This window comes from Podarcis raffonei, chromosome 7, assembly GCF_027172205.1.
Source record: "Podarcis raffonei isolate rPodRaf1 chromosome 7, rPodRaf1.pri, whole genome shotgun sequence".
NCBI classification, from domain to species: Eukaryota; Metazoa; Chordata; class Lepidosauria; order Squamata; family Lacertidae; genus Podarcis; species Podarcis raffonei.
In genome coordinates, this window is record NC_070608.1 from 1,233,423 (window position 1) to 1,259,737 (window position 26,315).

General features: G+C 53.7%; 1 protein-coding gene across 1 annotated transcript; it reads left to right on the forward strand.

The window, feature by feature from the left end:
* Positions 1–845: 845 nt before the first annotated feature.
* On the forward strand, positions 846–26,315 carry LOC128416959 (casein kinase II subunit alpha-like). The gene is made up of 14 exons (XM_053395075.1): positions 846–972; positions 5,804–6,056; positions 14,760–14,895; positions 14,993–15,104; positions 16,175–16,276; positions 18,185–18,235; positions 20,392–20,451; positions 20,877–20,960; positions 21,867–21,977; positions 22,445–22,546; positions 23,164–23,264; positions 23,554–23,702; positions 24,780–24,869; positions 25,770–26,315. The coding sequence occupies exons 3-14, from the start codon at positions 14,795–14,797 to the stop codon at positions 25,883–25,885; spliced, it is 1,179 nt and encodes a 392-aa protein (XP_053251050.1). The 5' UTR covers positions 846–972; positions 5,804–6,056; positions 14,760–14,794; the 3' UTR covers positions 25,886–26,315.

The following is a 26,315-nucleotide window of genomic DNA, read 5'->3' on the forward strand; positions in this document are numbered from 1 at the left end:
TATTCTTAACCTTTATGCATTTCCTGTTACATTTATAGTTTTCCTGAATATTCAAGATTCAATCTAGAATCAGAAGATTTACATTTTCACAATATTGCTTTACATATTTACTGGTAAATGTTATCCATTCTTTACACACTTTCTGGTTTTGAGTTTCCTCTTAGTCTCCCATTCATTCTCGCAAGTTCCACATCTTCCATCATCTTCACCTGCCCGTCAAGCTTTGTAGGAATTGAGTCACATTTCCAGGTTTTTGCTACTCAAATTCCAGCCGCCGTAGTTGCATACATAAAGATGGTTCTAAAGTTTTTTGGGATTTCAGTGAACTTAATGCCTAACAAAAAGGCTACTCAAGCCACTCCTGCCTCCTAGGGGAGGGAGTTCCGTAGGTTAATCACGCTGCTCCTTGAACCAAAGGGGAGACCGGGACACACACACACACGTGTGCTTCCTTCACCTCCACGTTCGGGCATACACGTGTTTTCTTCCGACGCCCTCCCAGGGAGTTCAGGCGAGCGGGACACGCCTGGGTGCCTTGAAGCAGGGCCCCTCCCCCCCTTCCCGGATCGTACACGTGAAAACGCCCTCCATTCACACGTGCGCCCTGTGCGCGTGGAGCCCGGCGCGGCAGCGCAATGGTGGAATGTCCGCCTCTATGGTGCGGCCGTCGTGCCAGAGCGGCTTCTCCCCGCTCGACCCTTCCCTCCCCGCGCTCTCTATGTCCCTGCGCCGGAAGCGGCGAGTCCTGGCCGAGCGCCCCCTGTCGGCCCGGCGGGCGAGAAAATCCTCTCGCCCCTCCCTCCCTCCTCCTCCCGCGGCCGCCGCCGCCGCCATATTGTCACCCCCCCAGCGGACCCGGGAGAGGCCAGCCCCCTCCCTGCCCCCCTCCTCCCACCAGGAGCGGACCCGGGAGAGACCTGCTCGACCCGGTCGCCGCCGCCGCCGCCGCCGCCGCCTCAGCGGCCCGGCGAGGTAAAGAAGCGGGAGAGGGGGAGGGAAGGGGGGGGAGAAGAGAAGCCCCTTCGGGAAGGGAAAATGGGGGGACCCTCTTCTGAGGGGGGGGGGTCCTTCATTTGGGGGTGGGGAAGGGGTCAGGCTGCGTGTCTGCGGCGGACCTGGGGGGTCTTGGTGGAGGATATGGGTGGGGGGGGCCCTTGTAGCAGGGCCGGGGGGCGACTTGTGGGGCGATGAGGGAAATTGGGGGGGGGGGAGACAGAGGCCTTCCTACCTGGACGTGGAGTGAGGGGTGAGAGAGAGAAAGAGAGAGCCCCCCCTCCAGAGGTGCGAACTTGAATCGAATAAGGGGGGGGTTCCAGGTAAGCTCTGCCCCACATAATCGATCACATGACATGGCACACACACAGAGGAATGCCCATCAATTTGGGGGGCAGGTGAAGGGACCTCTTCCCCCAGGAGTGAGCTGGCTCCTCTGCCCGCCTGTCAAGTGTGGGGGGCAGTTGTGGGGGGTGGGGATACGATCTGTGGGCTTGGGGGGGGTCAGGATAGGTTTGGGTGGCAAAGGGTCCCTTCTGGATGGGGAGGTCTTTCCTGTCATCTCTCTTTCCTCTCCCCCACCCCAACCCCAATCCCAGTGAAGTGGGGCCCCAGATACAGCAGCTGTGACTGCCCCCCCTGGAGTAGGGTGCCCATCTTGTAGGGGGTGTAAGGGGAGGGTGCCTGCACCTCAGATTCCCTCTGGGGGTCTTGCAGCTTGTCGAGAGAGGTGGGCATGGTGGGGGGGGCTTTGGCACCCACAAATTCCCCACCCCAACCTTCCCCGTTGTCTCCCAAGCTGCCCCATCCCCAGCGCTGGCCCCTCATCCTGAGGGCAGACTATAACCCCCCATCAAAGAACGACAAGTTCTGAGACACACAAGACACACTCCACAATTCTTTGCTTAACTCTCACCTCTTCCGTTTCCATAGATGCATTTTTATTTTGGGGCCGGAGCTCAGTTGTGGAACACCTGCTTTGCATGCAGAAGGTCCCGGGTTAAAACCCCAGGGGCGTCTCCTGCCAGAACTGGGCAAAACTCCCTGCCTGAAATCCTGGGGAGGTGCTGCCTGCCAGTGTGGACAATACTGAACTAAATGGAGCGACGGTTTGACTCTGAACAAGGCAGCTTCTTCCTGTGTTCCTTTAATCCAGTGTCCCAAACTTGGGTCTTCATGTGTTTTTTTGGACTACAGTTCCCATCATTCCTGACCGCTGGTCCTGCTGGCTAGGGATGATGGGAGTTGTAGTCCAAAAACAGCTGGAATTCGGAAAATGCTGCTCTAATCGGTTTAGGATCAGGCTAGAGGCTGTTGCCCACTAAGCGCAAGATCATGCCCCGTGATAAGCCGCCTGGGTGACATGGGAGGAGCACATTGATTTAAGCAGGTCTGCATTTGGCCTTTGCGGATAAAAAGTCCTCAGCACAAACAGCCCGGTGCCGGGACGGTGCTCTTTCAACAGCCCAGCCAGGTGATCCGGAAAGGCCCGTCCCCTTTGTGTGTGTGTGTTTGAGCGCTACTTTGAGCACTTAATGGGAGTCGCTGGCTTGGAAAGGACCTTGGGAAGGTCCTCTCCTCCAGCCGCCTCCTTCTCAGTGCAAGATCTGGCTTTTATTCCCTGGAGTTGTTCTCCGACAGCTCTAGCCTCCGAAAGCAGCTCACGCAAGGCAAGGGAAGCAGAGGGGAAAGATGGAGGAGAGGCCCCTTCTTCCAAGTTGTGACTCTTGCAATTTGCAGGGTCTTGGGATCCCTTCAGTTCTCTGAAAGGCAGGCCAAATTGGTGAGCTGGAAGCGGACATTTATGCCCAGTTCTGGCCAGGCCAAACTTCCCCTGTTGGTGGTCTTGCTTAAACAGCAGCCCACGGTGGCTTTCCCTACACAGAGTGGGGTGGGTGAGTGGGCAGAGTGGCCTCTCCCTTTGCTTCTGCTGCCCTGGGGCAGAGAAGTGACAGTTGGAGCCAAGTGTTCTTTCCACCAGCGGATGCAGGAACAAGTCCCCTGCAACTGCTGCTGCTCCTCCTCCTCCTCTGACCAATGGATGGGGCCAGACTGGCCTCCCCCTTGACTCGACATTACTCCTGGGGACAGTGGGAGCAGCCTTTGGGGTGCGGCTTTGGTCCCCTGGCCAGTATCAGGAGCCAGACTTTGCTGCGTTGCAGAGGGTTGGACTACATGACCCCTTGAGGTTCCTTCTGACGACAAGTCTCTGATTCAGCTCTATAGCATCCCTGCGGATGAACGCCTGGCCTCTGCTGAAATATCCCCAGTGAAGGAGAGCCTGTCACCTCTGGAGACAGTCTGCTCTGCTGTCAATCAGCTCTGGCCATAAGGAAGTTTCTCCTAATATTTAGCTGAAATTAATCGGGAAGGACCCAGGAGTTTTGGGAAACCGTTCTCGTTAGACCACCTGGGATCAGGTGCTGCATCTGCTCATGCAGAACTGGACTAGCTCAGTGCTGTCCACTCCTGCCGGCTGCGGAGCCTTGGGTTCTCTCAGACAGTGGCATTTTCCAGCCCTGTCTCCAGAGATCCTTTCAAAGGCAATGCTGCGTCTTGTGCTCAGTCGCTGAGCTCCAGCCCATCTTTTGATGTCCTTCTGCACTCAGCCCTTTGCAAGATGATGATGATGATGATGATAATAATAAATATAATTTATTATTTGTACCCCGCACATCTGGCTGAGTTTCCCCAGCCACTCTGGGCAGCTCCCAATCGAGTGTTAAAAACAATGCAGCATTAAACATTAAAAGCTTCCCTAAACAGGGCTGCCTTCAGATGTCTTCTAAAAGTCTTCCAAAAGTCTTTGACATCTGGTGGGAGAGTGTTCCACAGGGTGGGCGCCACTACTGAGAAGGCTCTCTGTCTGGTTCCCTGCAACCTCACTTCTCGCAATGAGGGAACCGCCAGAAGGCCCTCGGTGCTGGACCTCAGTGTCTGGGCTGAACAATGGGGGTGGAGACGCTCCTTCAGGTATACTGGACCGAGGCCGTTTAGGGCTTTCAAGGTCAGCACCAACACTTTGAATTGCGCTTGGAAACATACTGGGAGCCAATGTACGTCTTTCAAGACCGGTGTTATGCGGTCTTGGCGGCCGCTCCCAGTCACCAGTCTAGCTGCCACATACTGGATTAGTTGTAGTTTCCGGGTCACTTTCAAAGGTTGCCCCACATAGAGCGCATGGCAGTAGTCCAAGTGGGAGATCTTTGTGCATGGGCCTCTTGCCTCTGTGAGTGAGCCTGGCCAGTACTGGGGTGCATACAGGCGGGGAGTCGAGTGATGGCGCCTGCAGCATTTTGGGCTCTTGGTGTCGGAGCTTGTTCTTCTCTACCGGCCCTCCCCACCCCTAGGGTTGCTAAGGTGTGAACACAGGAAATTACTTTATGCTGAAACGATCTTCCGTGGGAGGTGGTGGACTCTCCTTTCTTGGAAGTTTTTAAGCAGAGGTTGAAAGGCCCTCTCATGGATGCTTTGGTTGAGATTCCTGCTTTGCGGGGGGTTGGGCTAGATGACCCCTGGGGCCCTTCCAACTCTATGACTCAGACCGTTGGTCCTTCTCGCTCAGCATTGTCTGCACTGACTTTTGGCTTTTCAGGATTTCGAGTTACTGGCCCTATTTGCAGAGACTGAACCTGGGACCTTTTGCATCCAAAACAGATGTTTTGCGGCGCTTCCCATTGCTGTGTTGGTTTGCATTGTGCTTGGGAGCCTGATATATACGTGCAAGATCTGTAAGAATGTGCTGAACTTTCAGAGCAAGCAAGCCTGGTCTGGATGGCTGGACAATTAAGGCAGGGGTCTCAAATATGGTTCCCACCATCCCTGTCCACTGGCCCTGTTTCCTGAGGCTGGTGGGAGTCTGGGGGTCACCCCCAGGCTGGCTAGGCCATCTTTGTGCACTCTCTCTTGATCCTGTAAAAATGGCTGGATCAAACCAGGCCCGGGCAGTCTTTGCAGAAATCGTCCCCAGCAGCTGACGGTCAGCCCAGGCCGGTTGCTGTGTGTGTATCTCTGCTTTCTGCTCCCCCCCACCAATATTTATTTTGCTTATTTAGAAAAGTATATCTTGCCCATTACTGCTCAGTAGAAGGTGCTGTTCTCCAAGTGGAATTTGATTCCTTGGCACTGGAGCAGACGGGAGTATTTCCAATCAATGCTCTCTCTGGCGCAGTGGGTCAGGGCTGCTTGTTGTTAACGAGAAGATCTCTGATTTCAGCCCACCCAGGGATTCCTACATTGCAAGAGGTTGGACTAGATTACCACCGGTTCCCCTCCAACTGTAAGATTCTATGATTGTGCAGTTCTGTGAGTCTATGATCAAAACCCTTTATGAACCCTACATGCTTTTTCCTTTAGGAAATTGTTCTATCACTAATATAACCCTTTCCCTCCTCCATTTAAACTGCAGGTAATATGGCAGCTCACTGTTACTCAGAGTAGACCCACTGAAATGAATGAACTTGACTAAGTGAGGACCCTTCTGAATAGGACAGAGTTGCTGGTTGCTGGCCTATCTGCTGGGATTTTGCCTCTACCAGAGCCTTCCCCCAACTTGGCATCTTCCAGATGCTTTGAACTACAACTCCCATCAGCCCTAGCATCCTGTGGCCACGCTGGCAGGGGATTACGGGGAATGGCAGCCCAAAACACCTGGAGGGCACCAGGCTGAGGAAGACCGGTCCATACTCTTTCGCTTTAGCACACCGTTCACAACGGCTGAGGTTTTGAATTGTTGCTTGTGTTGTTGGTGAAGTGTGTGTGTTGCGGTGGAGATGAAGACAAGCTGCCTAAGCCTTTGCTGTTCTTCCAGGCACAGGGCGATGCTGTGAAGAGGCGCCTGGGTTTTCGGGAATCTCCTTTGCGTTTTGTCCTCCTGGGCCCGATGGAGACCTGCTGACCCTGTGGAAGCGTCTGACCGCACCTCCTGAGCTCTGCCCGGCCGCCCACCCCCTTCCTCCCCCCAAAACTCCTGCCTGCCTGGAATGCTGCACGTGCCTTGCTCTGCGTCTCGCAGGACGGCTCCCGGAGGCTGCGGTGGAGCTGCAGATTAACCAAGGCTCAAGGTAGGAGGAGGCTTTGGCGAACTCTCTGCCGGTGACCTGGGGCTCACCCTCTCTTTTCTCGGGGCGAGAGGGAAAGCGTGAGCTGGTGTGGAGGCAAGCTTGGGTGCTGGTGCGACCGGAGAGGTTGCTCTGCTGCTGTCCCTGCTCCCTGTCTGCACCTGCGTTTGGCTGTTTCTGTCTGGCTGTTGTCAAGGATTGCATGCTGATTCTCGGGTCCTGGATTCATTCATTTCTAGCATCTGTACCCCACCTTTTCCTCCAAGGAGCTCAAAGTGGTGTACATAGGTCCCGCCCCTGGCCCATTTTATCCTCACAACCACCCCGTGACGTAGGCTAGGCGGAGAGAGTGACTAGCCCAGTGAGCTTTGTGTTCGAGTGAGGACACGAACCCAGGCGTACCAGGTCCTGGTCTGACTGCTACACTGGCTCTCAATTCAGAGAGTCTGCGCAGCGTACATGGGGAACCACATGAAGGTGGTAACCTTCATCTCTTTCGCCATGCGCAGACAGGGCCTGGCGCTGAGGTTGCTCACCACACTTGGCCTGCGCATGGAGAAGTGGAGGAAATGCCGTGATTTATCACGTGCGGGAGCCTCAGACAGGAGACCTTTCTCAGAGTTCCAGCTGAACTCCACTTCCAGAAATAGGTGCTGTGTTGACTTAAATGCACACAACCTTGGTGCGAGGCTTACCTCAGGCTCCACTCTGTTTCTTAATGCACCGAAGCACTGTAAACACAGGCCTCGAGTTACATGTTTAAAACCACCCCGTCGTACAGAAGTCCTGGTCAACCAAGGCAGGTTATGCAAATTTGGGTGTTGTGCCTGTGTGACCTTTTCTGCTGGGTTCTGCCTATATAGAGACTTTGAAATATTTTGGGAGGGATTACTGTTGTCAGGGAGGGGTGGGGAAAGCTCTCTTTTGCTCAAGATTTCAGTGGATGCTGTCTGAATGTGCACGCACTTGTGTTTTCTCCTGCAATAATGAGGATTGCAAACATGCTGAGATTCTTGGTGAGCCAAATTCTGCTCTGGGGCCTCGGCTGTCCTGTGTGACAAAGAGTATTCAGCAACTGTAGGGTCAGAGAATTAGCATTCAGGTGTGCAGCTGAGCATGAGAAAATTCTAGTCAGTGCTTTTTTATTTTTTTATTTAGTTAGAAGAATTTGTCAACCACTTAGTCAAAGAGTCCCTAGGCAGTTATATAAAGGAATTGTCAATATACAAATATAGTCAGCCACATCATCATCATCATCATTAGCCCAAGTAAAACTTGCGTACGTTTCTAGGTAGTTACAGAAAGGTAGCCGTGTTGGTCTGCCATAGTCAAAACAAAAAATTTTTTTTCCTTCCAGTAGCACCTTAAAGACCAACTAAGTTAGTTCTTGGTATGAGCTTTCGTGTGCATGCACACTTCTTCAGATACACTTCTTCAGATAAGCTTTGGCAGCTGATTTGCACCCTCTGCTGCATCCTGCCGGCAGTGCCGGTGTATCTGAAGAAGTGTGCAGTGGAAGGAAAAAATTTTTTTGTTTCTAGGTAGGTTTGTCAAAACAGAAAAGTTTTGACCCAGGTGTCTGAAAGAGCATAACAACAACTTATTATTTATACCCTGCCCATCTGGCTGGGTTTTGCCAGCCACTCTGGGTGGCTCACAACAGAATATTAATAATGATAAAAAAGCAATAAAATATCAAACATTTGAAATTTCCCTAAACAGGACTGCTTTCAGATGTCTTCTGAAAGTCAGATAGTTGTTTATTTCCTTGACATCTGATGGGAGGGTGTTGCACAGGGCGGGCACCACTACCAAGAAGGCCCTCTGCCTGGTTCCCTGTAACTTTGCTTCTCGCAGGAAGGGAACCGCTAGAAGGCCCTTGGAGCTGGACCTCAGCAACCGGGCAGAATGATGGGGGTGGAGACTCTCCTTCAGGTGTACTGGGCCAAGGCCGTTTAGGTCTTTCAAGGTCAGCACCAACACTTTGAGCACAACAAGGCTGTCTGCTTAATGTTACTAGGCAGATTTCCATTTCACAGGGGCTGCCACACTGAAAGATCGGCTCCGCACAGACGTGGAGCAAACTTCATAGGGTACTTGCAAAGGTACAAGTTCCACAGATCCATGTGGTCACTTATAAGCTTTGGCAGCTGATTTGCACCCTCTGCTGGATCCTGGGGCCGTTTGCTGGGCAGTGCCGGTTTGAGGAAGGGCCGTGGCTCAGGGGCACATCCCACAGGGGTGCTTTGAACACAGAAAGAAGCAGCCCCAAGTCTGCTGCACCTCCAGGCAGGGCTGGAAAGGCCCCCTGCCTGAAACCTCGGAGAGCTGCTGTCACTCAGTGTCGAGTAACAGACTGACTCTGTGTCGAGCAGCTTCCTGTGTTCCCTGTTCCTGGTCATTGCAGGGGGCTGCCCTAGGTGAGCCTTTGGGCCCCTTGCAACTCCCATGCTTGTGGGAGGCGGGACGGCAGTGCCATTTCCTGGAGCCAAGCATCGAAGCCGCTCTGACTTGGGCTCCCAGCAGAGCAGGCTGTGTTTTTCTCAGGCCTCCACTGCGGCTCCAGAGGATATCTTTGACCTGCGGGTTACCCAGCGTGGCCGCTGCTTCCAAGTGAAAGGCAGCCTCGGCGCTGGCAATCTCTGCTAGATCAGTGCTGTGCTCATTTGCCAGTCAACAGAGGTCAGCTGGGGATATTAGTGGCCCGGCTCAGTTTCCTTGCACTGCTTTCCGGGTTCCTTGTTGTGTCTGGAATGGGCTGGAGCCGGACGGGACGGAGGCCGTGGAGAAGTGCATTCCTACGGCTGCGTTCGTAATCTACTGGCCAAGTGCCCCAAACAGCTTGTGGCTTAGGAGTAAGTGGATTCCTCCGTTGTTTTCGGGAAGTGATTCTGAGAAGGTAGCATAATAAAGGGAAGAATGCTTGTCATAACTGAGACAACTGACTATCCTTTAGGGTCCCTTCCAATTCTCTGATTCTAATATTTACATCCTTTTCCTGAACTGGGGCTCGTGGCTGCTTACACAAATTAAAACAAGACGGATGAAATACAAAAAGCTAAAAACAGATGAAAGATCATCATTTAAAAAATAATTAAACTTTAATACATTAGAATGGAAACAATATTAAAAAAACAAAGATGTTAAAATACAGAGGATGAAAACAGCTGTAAAGTTACAGGTAGGTAGCCGTGTTGGTCTGCTGTAGTCATAGAATCAAAACAAAAAAATTCCTTCCAGTAGCACTCTGTGCATGCACATGAAAGCTCATACCAATAACAAACTTAGTTGGTCTCTAAGGTCTACTGGAAGGATTTTTTTTATTTTAAGCTGTAAAGTTGTTGTTTTAAAGGTGGGGAGAGATCTGAACATACAGTAGTAGGTCCTCTGTGTGGGGAACACGGAGAAATGCTATTGGGTGTCGGAGAAAAGGCGGAACTACTCAATATTACTTTGCCTCTGTCTTCACCCAAAAGGAAAGTGGTGCCCAACCTGGTGATAAATGATATAAAGGGAGCTGCAGCCCAAGACAGGAAAAGTGGGGGTAAGGGAGCAACTGTTGGGATACTGCCAGGGAGATATGGCCCATCATGGCCCCCACGTCGCCTCCAGACGATCCATCGATCTCCCGAAGACACGCAGTATCAGCAATTAGCGACACGAGCTCCAGAAATAACTTGCCACATTCCTGGGCTGATGCACGCTCTATCAGCAGAATTCACACAGCGAAAGATGCACAGCAGGAGAGCATTATTTAGAAGTTTATTCAGTGTTGGTCAGAACAAAGAAAAACATGACTGCCTGCTTGCGTGTTCAGGCACAGAGAGTGAAAGAAACGAAAGCAATAGAAAACATAAACTTCCTGTGAACAGGAAATACGCAGACTCTGTGACTCACAAAGCCTGCTCCCTTTTAAGGTGGAACGGAAATATCCTAACAACAACTAGCTCCTTTAAATGAATTCGAATCTCCAGGGCCTGATGAGCTGAATCCAAGGCTACTAAAGGAGCTCTCGGATGTAATCTCTGAACCTTTGAGAATTCATGGAGAACAGGTGAGGGCCCTACAGACTGGGGGCGGGCAAATGTTGTCCCCATCTTCAAAAAGGGGCGGGGGGGGCGAGATCCAAGGAACTCCCAACCAGTGAGCTTGACATCGATACCAGGGAAGGTCCTAGAACAGATAATTCAACAGTTGGTCTTTGAGCATTTAGAAAAGGAAGCTGTGATTACCAAGACCCAGCATGGGTTTCTCAAAAATAAGTCATGCCAGACCAATCTGATTTCTTTTTTTGATAGAATTACAAACTTGGTGGATCAAGGAAATGCTGTGGACATAGTGTATCTTGTTTTCAGTAAGGTTTTTGACATAGGCAGGAAGGTAAACGGCGTTTCCGTGCACTGCTCTGGTTCGCCAGAAGCGGCTCAGTCATGCTGGCCACATGACCCAGAAGCTGTACGCCGGCTCCCTCGGCCAATAAAGCGAGATGAGCGCCGCAACCCCAGAGTCGGCCACCTTTACCTTTAAGGAAAAGTGGGACAATCTTGGATCAAATAATCGGGGTAGCTTCTCTAAATCAGGCACCACCCTGGAAAATAGGGGCACTTGGAGGGTCTGACCTTAGTGGGAGTCCTGGCCAAGCCCTTTCGCTGGCAGCCCTTGCCTCCTCCTCCTCTTCCTGCTGAGCAGTCGTTTGCCGCTTGCTTCTCCTGTTCTCTGTGTGCCAGCCTGCCCTCTCTCTTCCTCCTCCTGGAAGCAAACGGGCGGAGAGGGGGAGGCTCTCCAGAGACACCGCTCAGCCGTCTTCCTTTGAGCCAGCCTTCCCTCCTTCGCTCGCTCAGAGCTTCGCCTTTGAAGCTGCACATTGCAGCCTCCAGGAGGGATGGCGCTGCCCCTGCCCAGGCAGGCAGAGTCCAGGGATCCAGCTGCCTCCCACCCCACCCCCAGCAGGACATCTGAGGGATGCAAATCCAAGTCCCGGGTGGCTAAGACTCATTCGAGAGAGCCTCATTCCTGGGAAGCTGCTGAAACTGGTGCCTATGGACAGCTTTGCAGCTGATTTGCCGAGGTGGGTGCCCAGGCAAGCGGGGCTGCAAGGAAAAGGAGACCCCAGGGAAGGGAGGCAGTGTTGGCCCCCCAGGCTCTCGTCCCAAGCTTGGCCTCTGTTTAGAAACTGCTGTTCCGCTTGCTAGCAAGGTGCCCATTTGCCTGGGAGCAGGGTGCACAGGAGAGCAGAGTTTTGCTGGGATTACTCGGAGGAGCCTTGCTCGACAGCAGGTGTGGCTTGGGGGCCTTCCTTCGCTTGGATCCCCCCCTTAAAGCAGAAAGAGCGTCCTAGTCTGGTGCTGCTGCTGCTGTCAGAGGGAGCTTCCCGGCGTCTTTCTCAGGAGAGAGTCGTACATAAAATACCACAGGAAGCTGTTTTCCATGGGCAGAGCTTGGTCCCTCTCGCTCAGCTCTTAGTGTCTGCACAGACGGCGTTAATCAGGGTGGTGAGTTGGAGGCTGAAATTCCCGGTGCTGGGGACAAGCACGCCTTCTAGTCCTGCTTGTGAACTTTCTGGAGGTCTCTTCTTGGTGCCTGCGGGAAAGAGGATGGTGGACCGGGTGAGCCTTTTGTTGCACAGTCTGCCAGGGGATGCTCTTAAGCTCCCTGCCTACAGGTGGGGACCACCTGCAGCCTGAGTCTGATATTTCCAGGCGCTCCAATAGTATTCAACCAGCAGAGTCTGGCTAAGTTGCTGGGGGTGTGTGTGTGCATTGCTATCATCTCACTACGTGCAAGCCCTCACCTGACTCAAAGGAATCCCTTTTTGCAGCTGGCTGTTGGGAAAGTTGGAAGATGGCATGGTCTGAGGGGTCTCCTCTGTGCTAGGACAAAAGTCCCTTGAGGCACTTTGCTTTCCTCTCTGCTCCCCCTGGGATGTTGGTTGGAGCTCCTGCAGGGCCTTCAGGTTGGGAGGCATTAAAATTGAGTCATCAGTTGGGAAGGGACCCAAAGGGTCATGTAGCCCAATGCCCTGTAATGCAGGAACCATAGATGTATTTCTGCTGATTTCTGCATTGGCCTCCATTGTGGGGTTCTAGGCAGGTCCACTTTCCTGCTCATGGAGCCAGGCTGACCTGCCATAAAACCTAAGTAGAGCCTGTTGGATCAGGCCAGTGGTCCATCTAGTCCAGCCTCCTGCTCTCATAGTGGCCAACCAGATGCCCGGTTTCCATCAACTGCGATTCAGAAGCATGGCTGCCTCTGGCTGTTGGAGCAGAGCACAGCCATCAGGGCTATTGGCCATCACTAGCCCTCTTCTCCTCCATGAACTTGTCTAATCCTCTTTTAAAGCCATCCAGGATGGGGGTGAGTCCCGCCTCCTGAGGCAGTGAGTTCTGTAGACTATGGAGTTTCCCGCCAGACTCTGAAGCAGCCGGGAGAGGCTTGGGAAGTCCGCGTGGGGATCACTGGGCTTTAGAGCTGATGGACGTCCCGGCTAGGAAGGCTGGTCCTCTGGCTCGGCCTGCCAAGGGGAAGCTGGCTTGCACCCAGGATAGGCATTAAAACCAGGATGGCGCCCTCACTTCCTGGGCCTGATCCCCAGCAGCGGCAGGAGGCAGCTTGGTCCCAGGTGTGGGGTCAGTGTCCTCTGAAAGGGCTTTGTTGAGTAGCAGGTGTTTCCCTGAGGCAGCTACCTGGCCCCTCTGTGGCCAAGGTGACTTCCCCTCTCTCCTGGCTCGGCCCGCAACTGCCTGGTTCAGGATGAGCTCTTTGGGGCCTGCTCTTCATTGCTTCTTGGCACTGGGGAAAGTGCAGAGAGAGCAGGTTCCTCTTGTTGGCTTAATTGGCCTCCGGGGCAGAGAGCATGTGGGTTTGGTGCCAGGAGGAGGAGGGAGGGTTTATGGTGCCAGGAGGGCTATTGGCTCTGCAGAGCCCGAGCGCTTCCTGCATCGGCCAGCCTCCCTGGAAGGCAGTCAGCGGCAGCAGGGCAGGCTCCTTTCCCTGACAAGAGTCCTGCTGGCTGTTCCCAAAGGGCTTTGTCCGGCGATGAGAGCCTGGCATCTGAACAGAGGCAGAATCCCTAAGAGCCTGCTTGGAGCCCAAGGCCTGTTGCTCAGCACCACAGGAAACAGGCAGCCTCCTCTTCCCCTCCACCTTCCAGGCTGGGCCTGGTTCTGTTTGGGGAGCCGCAGCTCAGTTGAAAGTGGCAAGGTCTCCACCAGCCCTGCTCTGAAAGAGCGGTCTGCTCCCCCTGCTCTCTCCCCCCAACCCCACCTGTGGCTTCCTCCTCTCCATGCAGAAGGCCACAGGAACGGTCCAAGCGTCTCCACGCAGGGTTGGGAAAACGCTCCTGCTTGAAACCCGGAGAGCCACGGCTGTTCAGATTGAGCAAGGCAGGTGTCAGGTGGTGGTGTGGTTGCTCGAGAGCAAACAGGCAAGACTCCAACCTGTCTTTTCCAGGCTTTATTCTTAGTGCAAAACTATTTACAGTGAAGAGCGTCACAAGTTCATGTCTGGCTCAGTCGCTAGCAGAATCTGGGAGTGGGCAGTCCTTGTACCTCCCCCAGCATAACAGTCACTTGTCCCCCAACCTTCTCCTCCCCTCCCTGTGCCCAAACCTACTGTGCAGCGTGGGCGCTGGCAAAAGGGTGCTTCCCTCCCCTCCGGCTTGCTCAGGGTCGGTGTTGAGGCTCTCCCTAGCATCCCCGGTCCCCCCACCTCCTTCCCACTGGAGGTGGGGCTTTCCTCCTGGCCAGAGGAGGAACTGCTTCGCAAGACTTTCGGAGGTTCCCTATAACACAACTGCCCTTCCACCTCTCGCCTCTGAGCTGATGGCAGTTCCCTGCCAGCTGGCAATGAGCTGAGGCGCTATCAGGCACCCCACCCCTGCTCCCAGATCAGTTTACGACCACAGATTACGTGTGTATGGCGTTAACGATTTCAGCTAAGTGGTTGAAGGCTGGCCGGTTGAAATTGCACGAATTGAATGTGCAGAATGTAGAGAGCTTCTTACCTAAGCATGCCGTCCCCTGAACTTCACCCCCCTGTGATGTGATCATGCTGTGGGTGCAGTCTCTGCATCCAACCACCATGCTGGCTCCTTGAGAACATGAGGGTGCAGGCCTTTTGCTCTTGCTGTTTCAGGTCTCATCCTGAGGGCTTGGGCAGCCAGGGGGCGAGGCTGGCAGACGGAGCGAGGCATGTGCCCCTGTGTGAGTAGGGGCACGTGGGCCTTCCAGGTTCCCATTGCTGGTGCTTCTTGCTGCCTCCTCTTCTCGTGGGCTTTCTCTTGCCACCAACCCAGCCCTTGACCAAAGCTGTACAAGCTGTACAAGTGCCCCAACTTAGAGGAGACTCTTCAGAGCTATTTCAGCGGCTTCTGGGTTTGCTTTGTTGTTCTGAGCAAAAGAGCTGGGGAGAAGAGCTTTCATTTATCGTTTACTTACTGCATTTACACCCCGTCTTTTCCCTCAAGGAGCTTGAGGTGGCAAACATGGTTCTCCCTCTTGCTCACTTAAGCTCCACAACAACCCTGCGAGCTTCATGGCTGAGCGAGTGGGGAGATTCGAACCCCTGTCTCCCAGGCCCAAGTCTGACACTCTAACTGCTATACACCCTTTCCCCTCCCTCTTCTCTTTTATCTTAGTGCCTAATAATGACCTTCGGTTCCTTTCTCTAATGCCCCTGTGCTTATCCTCTCTTCCCCCTTTTCCCCAGAGCAATTGAGGCGCTGACCTCCAGGCTGGGAGAGCATGTCGGGCCCGGTGCCAAGCCGAGCGAGGGTCTATGCGGACGTCAACACACAGAGGCCCCGTGAATATTGGGACTACGAGTCGCACGTCGTGGAATGGGGGTAGGGGAACTGCAGAGCCCTGCTGGATTAGCCCACAGGCAGTCCACCTGAGCATGCCAACCTCTTTGAAAAAAAAACCCTTCTTCTTCTCCAACAGCAATCAAGATGACTACCAGCTTGTTCGGAAGCTTGGCCGTGGCAAATACAGCGAGGTCTTCGAAGCCATCAACATCACCAACAACGAGAAAGTTGTGGTGAAAATCCTCAAGGTGTGTGGGGAGCAAGAGGACCTGAATTTCTTGCCTGTGACCCCTTCCTCCCGGCAGGGGTGGTGTGGTGGTGGTGTCTCTTTGGCCAGGGGTTGGGCTGGGAGGTTTCCAGTTTGAATCTCATCCCTGGCAGGCACTTGCTAGGCAGCTGCGCGCAAACCCCTGCATGGGTACAACAGCTGCCTCCCTCGCAGGGGTGTTGTAGAGGCCTTTGAGGTGGCAGGCGTGAAGTGCTACAACCTCTTGAAAGGTGGCGTTTCTGCTTTGCTGGTGACTTGGTGTTCACTTTACAAGATCCAGACTCCAGTGCAGTAAAAGTACTGGAGCTGGTTCAGGAGTTTGGGCCAGTAGCAGGATTCAAGTTAAATAAGAGCAAAACCAAAGTGTTGGGGGGGGGGGATAGATAATGTGGAGAGAAAAATCCTTCAAGAAAAGACAGGCCTTGTTTTTGTGAAGAAAGTGAAATATTTGGGTGTGAATTTATCGGTGAAAATTTTGAATTTATATAAAGATAATTATGAGAAATTATGGAATGAAATTAAGAGAGATCTTGAGATCTGGTCAAGTCTAAAATTGTCATTAATGGGCGGAATATCGGTGGTTAAGATGAATGTATTGCCAAAGATGTTGTTTTTATTCCAAGCTTTACCAATTATTGATAACATTAACTGTTTTAAAGAATGGCAGAAGGCATTGTCTAAATTTATCTGGCAGGGGTAAAAACCCAGAATTAAATATAAATTGCTAACAGATTCAAAAGAAAGAGGGGGATTTTGTGTTTATCCATCTTAACTGCAAAAGCGAAGCTTGAAATTGCACTGAACAGCCGCGTCTCCTAAAGGCTGGGAAACCCGAGGAAGTCCCAGGTGGAGTTCGTGTCCTCGGGGGGGCCTTTGGACCCTCGCCTCCATCCTCTCACCTTTGCTGTGGAATTGCAGGTGCTGCGATCCTCAGCCAAAAACCATAAAACAAAACCTGAGCTCACTGTGCGTTTGAGTGTGTAAAGGGCTCTGTGGTCCCGGTTGCCTTGATTCCGGACCTTTGTGACTGTGTTGCCCTCTCTTTTTCAGCCAGTAAAAAAGAAGAAAATCAAGCGTGAGATCAAGATCCTGGAAAATCTCCGAGGGGGCCCCAACATTATCAGCCTTCTAGACATAGTCAAGGACCCCGTGGTAAGGGCTGGTGTGCGTGTGTGGCAGCATTCATGCGCACGGCGCTCGATGAAGCAAAAGGCAGCTGGTCCCCTTTCAAGCTGATTTTCAAAAGAGGCAGGAAGTTCTTGTAAGTGGGGCATGGAAACCTCCCTGGCTTCTCTCCATCTGGATCCCAGAGACGCGGCCTGCCTCAAGCAAGGCAGCCGTGCTGGGCAAAAAACAACACCGGGAATGTCATTTTGTGGCTGGGAAGGGCATTCCGCCTCTCCGCCATGTTCCTTCCTCCTGGAACCTGGAGCTGCCTGCTGAGCCTGCGCCCTTCTGTGACCCCCAGGCTGCTCTCTCCTGGTGGGCCACCCCAGCTCAGGCTCTGCCTGGAGGGGGCTGCCTTTTGGCCAGAAGGGAGGTCTAGGTGGGCTTTTGGCTCCCTGATCCATTACGTTTCCAAGCACAATTCAAAGTGTTGGTGCTGACCTTGAAAGCCCTAAACGGCCTTGGTCCTGTATACCTGAAGGAGCATCTCCACCCCCATCGTTCTGCCCGGACACTGAGGTCCAGCGCCGAGGGCCTTCTGGCGGTTCCCTCCCTGCAAGAAGCCAAGTTACAGGGAACCAGGCAGAGGGCCTTCTCGGTGGTGGCACCCGCCCTGTGGAACGCCCTCCCACCAGGTGTCAGAGAGAAAAATAACTACCAGACTTTTAGAAGACTTCTGAAGGCAGCCCTCTTTAGGGAAGCTTTTAATGTTTAATAGGTTATTGTATTTTAATATTCAATTCGAAGCCGCCCAGAGTGGCTGGAGAAACCCAGCCAGATGGGCAGGGTATAAATAATAAATTATTATTATTATATATCAGGCTATGTGGGGTGTTTATTTTTATCCACAGCCCATAGCCTACTTTGTTCCAAGCTCCAGGCTAGCAGAGCGTGGCAGGGCAGTTTCTGCAGGGCCTCTCCCTGGGATCCAGATAGAAGTTGTTTATTTTAAAGTTATGCTTCCATTCTGCCTTTCTTGTATTGGCTCAGATGGTTATTAGGTGTGTGATCTTTGCCGTCTACTTTGTTGTTTCTTCAGCCTGCAAACTGCCTTGTGCATAGTACAGTGGTACCTCGGGTTACATACACTTCAGGTTACAGACTCCGCTAACCCAGAAATAGTACCTCGGGTTAAGAACTTTGCTTCAGGATGAGAACAGAAATCGTTTCTCCGGTGGCGCGGCGGCAGCAGGAGGCCCCATTAGCTAAAGTGGTGCTTCAGATTAAGAACAGTATCAGGTTAAGTACGGACCTGTGGAACGAATTAAGTACTTAACCCGAGGTACCACTGTAATATAGAAAGGCTGTATACAAAGTGAAATGAAATGAAATCCAGCTGTTCTTTCTTGGCTGCTGGAGCCCAGGCCTAGAGCCCCTTAGGACAGGTTAATTGTGTGCTTCAGGACCCCTTAGGAACATAACTCAGTATTTACCCTGACCAGCTCTCCAGGTTTCCAGGCAAGGCATCTCCGCCAGCCCTACCTGGAAATGCCATTGGGGTGGACCCTGGGCCCTTCTGCACGCAGAGCAGGTGTTCTGCCACTCGGCTACATCCGTTGCCCACCTTGAGCCTGCAGTCCTGGTTGAGGGGGAACAGGCACCTCTCTGCATCAGACCCGAGTCTTCCCCGCCCAGCTTCCTTCTCAAGAATCCTGGCCACTGGTGATCCCCCAAAACTGAGCCAGGGGGCTTCCCAGGGGGCTGCTGTCTCCCTTCAGCCCACCCACATTTTGGCTCACCTGCCCTGTAGATGCAGCGTGGCTACAGTAGCTTTTGGGGGGACGAGGGGAGAAGGAAGACTGTGCTCCTCTCTGGGCTTTGAGACTAAACCCTTCTGGTAATTCTCTGTTTTCTCTCTCTCCTGCCCTGGAATGCTCTGCGCTGGCTCTGCAGTCCCGGACACCCGCCCTGGTCTTTGAGCATGTCAACAATACAGATTTTAAGGTGAGTGGAGGCCGGTTGGGTGATGCGATGCCTCTGGGTCCCTCCTCACTTTCTGATGTGTGTGCATGTGTATGGGGTGGGGTGGGGTGGAGCTTAACTATGGGTCTAAAGTCCTGGAGACGCAGCGCAATGTCACCCTTCTGTTCCAGGGCTGCTGGAAAACCCGTCTTTGACTTGGAGTCAGTGGTGGCCTGACTTGGGGGAGGGATGTGGTGTCAGCGTCATTCAGGTCTCCCCCCTCCAGCTCCTCACTGTTACCCCTCCTTCTGTCCATTGCCCATAACACACACACACACACACACACACACACACGAGAGAGAGAGAGAGAGAAATACCACCTGAAAGGTGTGGAGAGCAGATGTGACCCAAAGGCAGATACGCAGGCCCAGCTGTTAGCTCAGTTCCTCCCTCCTCCCATTTCCTTTGGCTAATTTAATTTCCAGATTAAAGAGCCCTGTCATTATCTGGGCCATGTGTGCAGTGCTTTCTTTCCTAGGCCACCACCATAAAACCCATCTGAGAGCAGTCAAAGGGGTTTTTCTGTCCGCTCTTCCTTCGGTCTCTTAGTCCTAGGAAGCCTACTTCCTCCCAGTGTGGTGTAGTGGTTAAGAGTGGTGGACTCGTAATCTGGTGAACCGGGTTCGCTTCCCCGCTCCTCCACATGCAGTTGCTGGGTGACCTTGGGCCAGTCACACTTCTCTGAAGTCTCTCAGCCCCACTCACCTTGTGGGAGAGGAAGGGAAAGGAGAATGTGAGCCGCTTTGAGACTCCTTTGGGTAGTGATAAAGCGGGATATCACATCCAAACGCTTCTTCTTCTTCTTCTCCCGGACGTGCCAGGGAGGCAGAGGGATGGCAGAGCCGCCTCTCGGCTGGGCAGTGGCTGGTTCTTCTCCCATTTGAGGAGATGGTTTCAGTGCAGGAGATGGTGGTGTGCCGTTAGGGGAAGGGGGCGGCACTGGCAGCCTGCAGGAGATGAGGCGAGACAGCAGCTCCCGGATGGATTCGATGCTACTCCCTTCTCCTACAGACCCACCCCTCACCCTGGGCCCTGGCCCTGAAAGTGTTGGGGTTTCAGGTGGTGAGACGTAGCCAGAGGGAGCCTTAAGGCTGCCTCCTCCCTGATGGTTCTGCAGTGCAAAAAGAGAACATTCTTGAAGAGATTACATCCGAAGGGCTGGAAGATGGAGCAGGCTTGTTTTCTGCTCCAGAGTGCAGGACCCAAACTGATGGATACAAATTGCAAGGAAGGAGATTCCGAGCACAATTCAAAGTGTTGGTGTTGACCTTTAAAGCCCTAAACGACCTCGGTCCAGTATACCTGAAGGAGTGTCTCCACCCCCATCATCCATCCCGGACACTGAGTTCCAGCTCCGAGGGCCTTCTGGTGGTTCCCTCACTGAGAGAAGCAAAGCTACAGGGAACCAGACAGAGGGCCTTCTTGGTGGTGGCACCCGCCCTGTGGAATGCCCTCCCACCAGATGTCAAAGAGAAAAACAACAACCAGATTTTTAGAAGACATCTGAAGGCAGCCCTGTTTAGGGAAGCTTTTAATGTTTGATGTATTAGAGGATTTTAATATTGTGTTGGAAGCCGCCCAGAGTGGCTGGGGTAGCCCTGGCAGATGGTCGGGGTATAAATAATAAATTATTATTATGACTAAACGTTAGGAAGAACTTTCTAACAGGGAGAGCCATTCGGCTGTGGAACGTGCTCCCTCAGAAGGTGGCGGAGTTCTCCCTGGTTGGAGAAGTTGGGTGGCCTTCTAGATTAGGGATTCTTTAGCTGCTGTTCCTGCATTGCAGGGGGCTGGACTAGATGACTACTGGGGTCCCTTCCAACTCCACAATTCTGTGACCACGTTTGGAGGGGACGTGTGTGAAAGTCATCCTTCAGCTTTGCTGTGATCAGGGTGGCTGCAAAGTCTCCGTTTTAAGCCCTCACCTTGAAGCCCTTCAGCCTCCTTCCAGACCAGGCGGGTTGTTGTGATCCCTCGGCAATGCGCAGAGAGGTGCTCTGAGCCTAAGTCAAGAGGTGCTGTGCTGGCAGCGCATTGCAGATGCCAGGGCAGAGCCTTGCTTCCGGAAACAGATCAAGCCCAGAGCTCTGAGGGTTGTCTTGCTAATGGCACTTCTGCAATATCTCTTTTCTTCCAAGCAATTGTATCAGACGCTCTCGGACTTTGACATCCGGTTCTACATGTATGAAATCTTGAAGGTAAGGAACTGAGCGCAGGGGAATTGGGTGGGGGAGATGAGCCGATCTGCGCTTTGGTTAGCCCCACACAGTGACTGTGCCGGGGGGGGCAGAGCAGGGGCTCCTGACCTGTGACCCAGGAGCCCAAGAGAGGCTGTGCCCATGCTTCTCGCTTTGGGTGGCATCCAGTCTTTCTCCAGCTTTGCCTGTTGCTCAGTAGAGGAGCATTGCCCTGGCTTTCAGAAAGCCCCAGATCCGCTCCCTGTCGACTCCAGCCAGGGCTGGGAGAGAACTTGTGTGGTCGTGGGGAGGAGGCTGGCCAAGGGGCCAGATCCTGAGCCCAGAGCTGCTTCCTTGCATGGCTCTGCTTTTGAGGCAAGGCAAGGACGCTCTTCCAAACGCGGCCTGTTTGCCGCTGCCCACTCTCTTTCCCTCTTTCTCTTCAGGCGCTGGATTACTGCCACAGCATGGGCGTCATGCACCGGGACGTCAAGCCTCACAACGTGATGATAGACCACGAGCACCGGAAGGTAAGGCCGTTGCGGGGCAGGTGTCGCGAGGAGCCATGGAGGTTTCCTCGCCTGGCACAGCCAGCTGGCTCAAGGCCAGTCGGCTGTTCCAGCAGTGTCCATCTAGGGAGCGTTTGCCACGGTCTGGAGGCACATCGAGCTCTGCACCTCAGCAGAATAGAATAGAATAGAATTTATTGTTTATACCCCGCCCATCTGGCTGGGTTTCCCCAGCCGCTCTGGGCGGCTTCCAACAAAGTATTAAAAGACAGTAGTCTGTTAAACGTTAAAAGCTTCCCTGAACAGGGCTGCCTTCAGATGTCTTCTAAAAATCTGGTAGTTGTTGTTCTCTTTGACATCTGGTGGGAGGGCATTCCACAGGTCGGGTGCCACCACCGAGAAGGCCCTCTGCCTGGTTCCCTGTAGCTTTGCTTCTCGCAGGGAGGGAACCGCCAGAAGGCCCTCAGAGCTGGACCTCTGTGTCCGGGCAGAACGATGGGGGTGGAGACGCTCCTTCAGGGATACTGGATCGAGGCCATTTAGGGCTTTCAAGGTCCCCCACCTGCCCAAGATTACGTATGTATCTATGCCCCTTCTCCACCCCACCCGCCAGAAGTGGGGCTCAAGGCGGCTTGCAAAAAATTAAAATACAGATAAATCACACAGAGCTAAAAAGATGTAGAAGGGTTCTTTTAAAAACAACAATTAAACGATCTGTCGAATTCAAACAATGTGAAAAAACCTGTCTGTTGAAATGCACATAGTAATAAACAGCGCACTCTTTGGATCCCTTTCCTTGAAAGTAGGCTTCCTTGGGCAGCCAGGCTGCTCCTGGCTGCTGGGACCAGGGTGGGGGTCCTCTCCCCCCTCCCTCCCAGCTTCCTCTGGCGCTCAGGGCCCCCTCGCCTTTTCCTTCCCTGCCTGCAGCTGCGCCTGATCGACTGGGGCCTGGCCGAGTTCTACCACCCGGGGCAAGAGTACAACGTGCGAGTGGCCTCCCGGTACTTCAAGGGCCCAGAGCTCCTGGTGGACTACCAGGTAGGTTGTGTAGCTCCCAGCCCATCCCTTCCAGGTGGAGGGAGAGCAGGAGGGCACCCCAGGGCCCTTTCTCCATCCTCGGGAGAGAGCCTGGGGGCGCCTGTGTGCGAAGAGGGCACTCTGCTGCCCAGGCACCTCAAAACAAGGGTGTTTTTGCTGGAGACGCTGCTTGGGACAGGCATGGGCTGGACCATCCATGCCACCTGGTTCTCCAGAGGAAGGGGGCAGGGGGGTCGGTGTCCCCAGGGGGCCTGCCCACGGCAGTGGGTTCAGCTGGAGATGGTCTGAGCTGACGGAAACAGAGGGGTGGGCAAGGCTGGGCAGGGGGCAAAGGTGTTTGTAGCCTTCTGAAAGCTTGGTTCTGGGGCAGGGGAGGGGGAAGGTGTCCTATCTCTTGGTGGCTCTCCCCCTGCGCCCCCCAGTTGCTTCACTGCTCTCCCCCCCCCCGGCTCTCCTTCCTTCTGCAGATGTATGACTACAGTCTGGACATGTGGAGCTTGGGCTGCATGCTGGCCAGTATGATATTCCGCAAGGAGCCTTTCTTCCACGGACACGACAACTACGACCAGGTGAGGCAAACTCTCATTTTGGTCCTCGCTTTTGCCCAAGGGGGAGGAGGAAACAGGCAGTTTGTGAGGAGGCGGTGTCAGCAGGACTGTGGTGGGAGACCTGCTCAGGTGAGGCTGCACCTGCTTCAGTTCTATCCCCCCCCCAATTTTTTTTATTGATTTTCCACATTTATGACAAAAAAGACATTACAAAGCACACAACAAAGAAAAACACTTTACAATACGGCAAACTAAACACAAAAAAGAATTATTTCTTCAGATATCTAATTCTCATAACATTAATAACTGACTTCCTCTCATCCCCTCTAACTGGATTCGTTATATCACCTGTATGACAGTTCTCTGAATTCATATTTCTAATAATATTGACTCCTAACATTTACTAAGCTCTTCTCCTTTATTGATATTCTAATCCTTAATATTTACTAGCCCATATTCTGCCCCTAAGCCTATTTATTACTTCTAAGAATTTCCTGATTCTGTACCTGCTTCAGTTCTAGCTGGGCTGGGCCCTGTCCGCTCCCCTCGCTCGGTGCGTGGGTGGGATCCTGTCTCCTCTCTGCTCCCCCCCCACTCATTCTGTGCTTTCTCACCGTCTCCTACTCCTCCCTTCCCAGTTGGTGCGGATCGCAAAGGTCTTGGGCACAGAGGACCTCTATGACTACATTGACAAGTACAACATTGAACTGGACCCCCGCTTCAACGACATCCTTGGCAGGTGAGCGCAGGGCACCTGGAGGCCTTGCCAGGACATTGCAGGGGTTGGGCTGGATGACCTTTGGGGGACCCTTCTGTGATTCCGTTCCTTGCCAGGCCAGAGTCTCTCTCTCTGGGCGAGAGGGGCTTCCAGTCAGACACAGAGGACCTTGCGCTGCCCCCAAAACCCCTTTCCCTTGTGCGTGGGGTGTGGGGGTTAAGGTCCTGGGGCCCTGGCCTTGCAGCACGTGGCTTCGGGGCCCTTGAGCGCCAGGCCTGTGACTCCCCCCGCCTGTCTCTCTCCCGCCCAGACACTCTCGCAAGCGATGGGAGCGTTTTGTGCACAGCGAGAACCAGCACTTGGTGAGCACCGAGGCCCTCGACTTCCTGGACAAGCTGCTGCGCTACGACCACCAGACCCGGCTCACGGCCCGCGAGGCCATGGAGCACCCTTACTTCTGTACGTGCCCCCCCCGCCATTTCCCCCTCCTGCCCACCTCCTTATTGGTCCCTGGCTCCCAGCCTTCTCAGAGCCACCTGCCACCCGGGTGCCCATCCATCTGGGCATCCATTTCTGAATGGTTGCCTGGTGGGAACACTGCTGCTGCGCCCCACCTCGGATCATGCCGCAGCCCTCCAGGTGAGGACCCCCCCTGCCTCCCCCTACAAACACACACTTGGACACCAGGTTCTAGCTGGCCAGTTGCTCCACCCTGCCCGTTCTCCTTTCATTACCTGCTTGAGAGTCTGTGGCCCAGCGCACGACTCTCAGGAGGGATGTCAGGCCATTTCTCCCAGGCCTTTGCCCACGACCCTGCGGCGGTGTCTTCAAGCACCCATCGTGCACTCCTGGTCTCGCCTCGGGCTCTGCCCAAGCTCTGCCGGTGCCTCCCCCTTTCCCCAGGGCCCCATGCCCTCTGGGGACCCCAAAGCTCTCGCTCCTGCTCCAGTAGCTATTGGGGTGCTCTTTGGGTTGGCAGGCGGTGGGGACCAGCACAGGCCTCGTGATCACGGCAAGTCTTCCCAGTAGGTTTTTCCCTGATGAGGCAATTGTGAGGACTGAATGTCACCCCCCCCCACACCTTCCCACAGTCCCCTCCTCTCCAGGGTTTTCCCCCAAGCAAACAGAGACCGTGTCTGCATGCAGCCAACCTCTGCTCCGCTCTTTTCATTTCTCTGTGTGTTCTGGGAGACCAAGATGGAAAGGAGTTGGTTGCAGCAGGAGGGAAAGACTCACTGGACTCTTCAGCAGCCGGTCTCCCCTCTGTCTCCTGCCTCTGAGTCTGGACTGCTCTCTGCCACAGCCTCTTCCTGCTCACTAAGCCCTGTTGCTGCTCCAGCTTCTGGCGCCTCCTCCCTCTGACCACTCAGAGTCGCCCCACTGCCAGTCCCCAGGCTCTGACCCTTCTCCCTCTCTTGGTTCCTTTGGGGGCTCCCCACATGGTGCCCCCCACCATTCCTCTGCACCCACCTAGCCCCTGACACTAGATTCCCCTTCCAACTCCACCCCCCTCTCATTCTCTGATCTCCTGTCCAGATCCAATAGTGAAAGATCCGGCCAGGATGGGCTCCTCCACGGTGCTCTCGGCAGCTAACACGCCCGTCAGTTCCTCCAGCATGTTGGCAGGTAGGTTTCCAGAGCCAGGGGTGCCCATGTCTGCCCTGCTCTGGCTTGGCTTGGCGCAGAAGAGGTTTCAGAGAATATGGATGAAGTTCTAGTGCACTGTTACCGTCCTGAATGCAGTTGACACAGTTTCCTTCTTTTAGGTAACATGCTGTTCTGTTTGGACTTTGGATTCCAGAACTAATTACATTTTCAATTGCTTTTGAGTAACTGAGGACGGCCTCTCCAAATTGTCCACTTTTTAATAATTCATTTCCTTCAGCTTTCAGTGTTGCTGCAGTGGAAGGGAGCAAAGTAGAACACTTTTTTCCCAGCTGTTTTTTCCACACTTGAAAAAAAAAGACAGCCAAGGTTTTATGGGATTCTGAAAATGAAGTAAATGGCTGTCTGGGCAGTGACAAAAATAATAGTGAAAAGAAGGAAGTAATACAGAAAAGTTCAGAATCTTCAGCAGCTAATTCAGCTAATCCAGTGGCGAGGGCCTTCTGGCAGTTCCCTCATTGTGAGAAGTGAGGTTACAGGGAAGCAGGCGCAGGGCCTTCTCGGTGGTGGCACCCACCCTGTTTAGGGAAGTTTTTAATATTTAATGCTGTATTGTTTTTAACACTCGATTGGGAGCCGCCCAGAGTGGCTGGGGAAACTCAGCCAGATGGGCGGGGTATAAATAATATATTATTATTATTATTATTATTATTATTATTATTATTATTATTATTCAGTCAAACAGAGCAGCATGTTACCTAAAAGGAGGAAACTGTGTTGACTGCATTCAGGACGGTAACCCTGCTCTGGCGTGGGGCACGTGGGACCCGAGGGAGGGCTGATGGGCCCCTGCTCCCCACCCCCTTCCGCCTCGGCCGGGGCCCTGACGCTCTGCCCTCTTCCTCCCTCTCTCTTGCACAGGGATCGCCTCCATGTCCGCCTCTCAGCCCATCGGCAGCCTGGCAGCCTCCCCCGTCATCTCCTCCCCCAACACTCTGGGCTCGCCGGTCCCCGCCACCGCTGGAGCGCAGCCTTGACCTCGACGGCGCCACCTCTGGCTCCCAGCACCGCCAAGCCCGCGGCCTTGCCCCCCGCCCACCCACCTGCCTGCCTGCCTCTGCAAGGCTCCGTGGCCCCCCACCCGCAGCAGGCAGGAGGGGGACAGCGTGGGGGTGGGCAGATGCACGGGGGGGGGGGTCCTGTCTCTGGAATATGATATTATTATTATTTTCCCCCGTTTGTTTTTGTTGAGTATGTCAAAGAGCCAAGCCTGGGCCGCTGCCGCCGCCACCGCCATCGCTCCTCCTCCTCCCCCTCTGCGGCAACGAGCACGGACTCTGGCAACGGGCGGAGGAGGTCTGTCTCGAGGGATGCCGGCTGCGCTCTTCCCATCGGGGTCGTGGTTACGGATGCAGCCGCCGTGTGGGCACCGAAGCGGAGAATAAAATTTATTTTCTATGTCCCTAA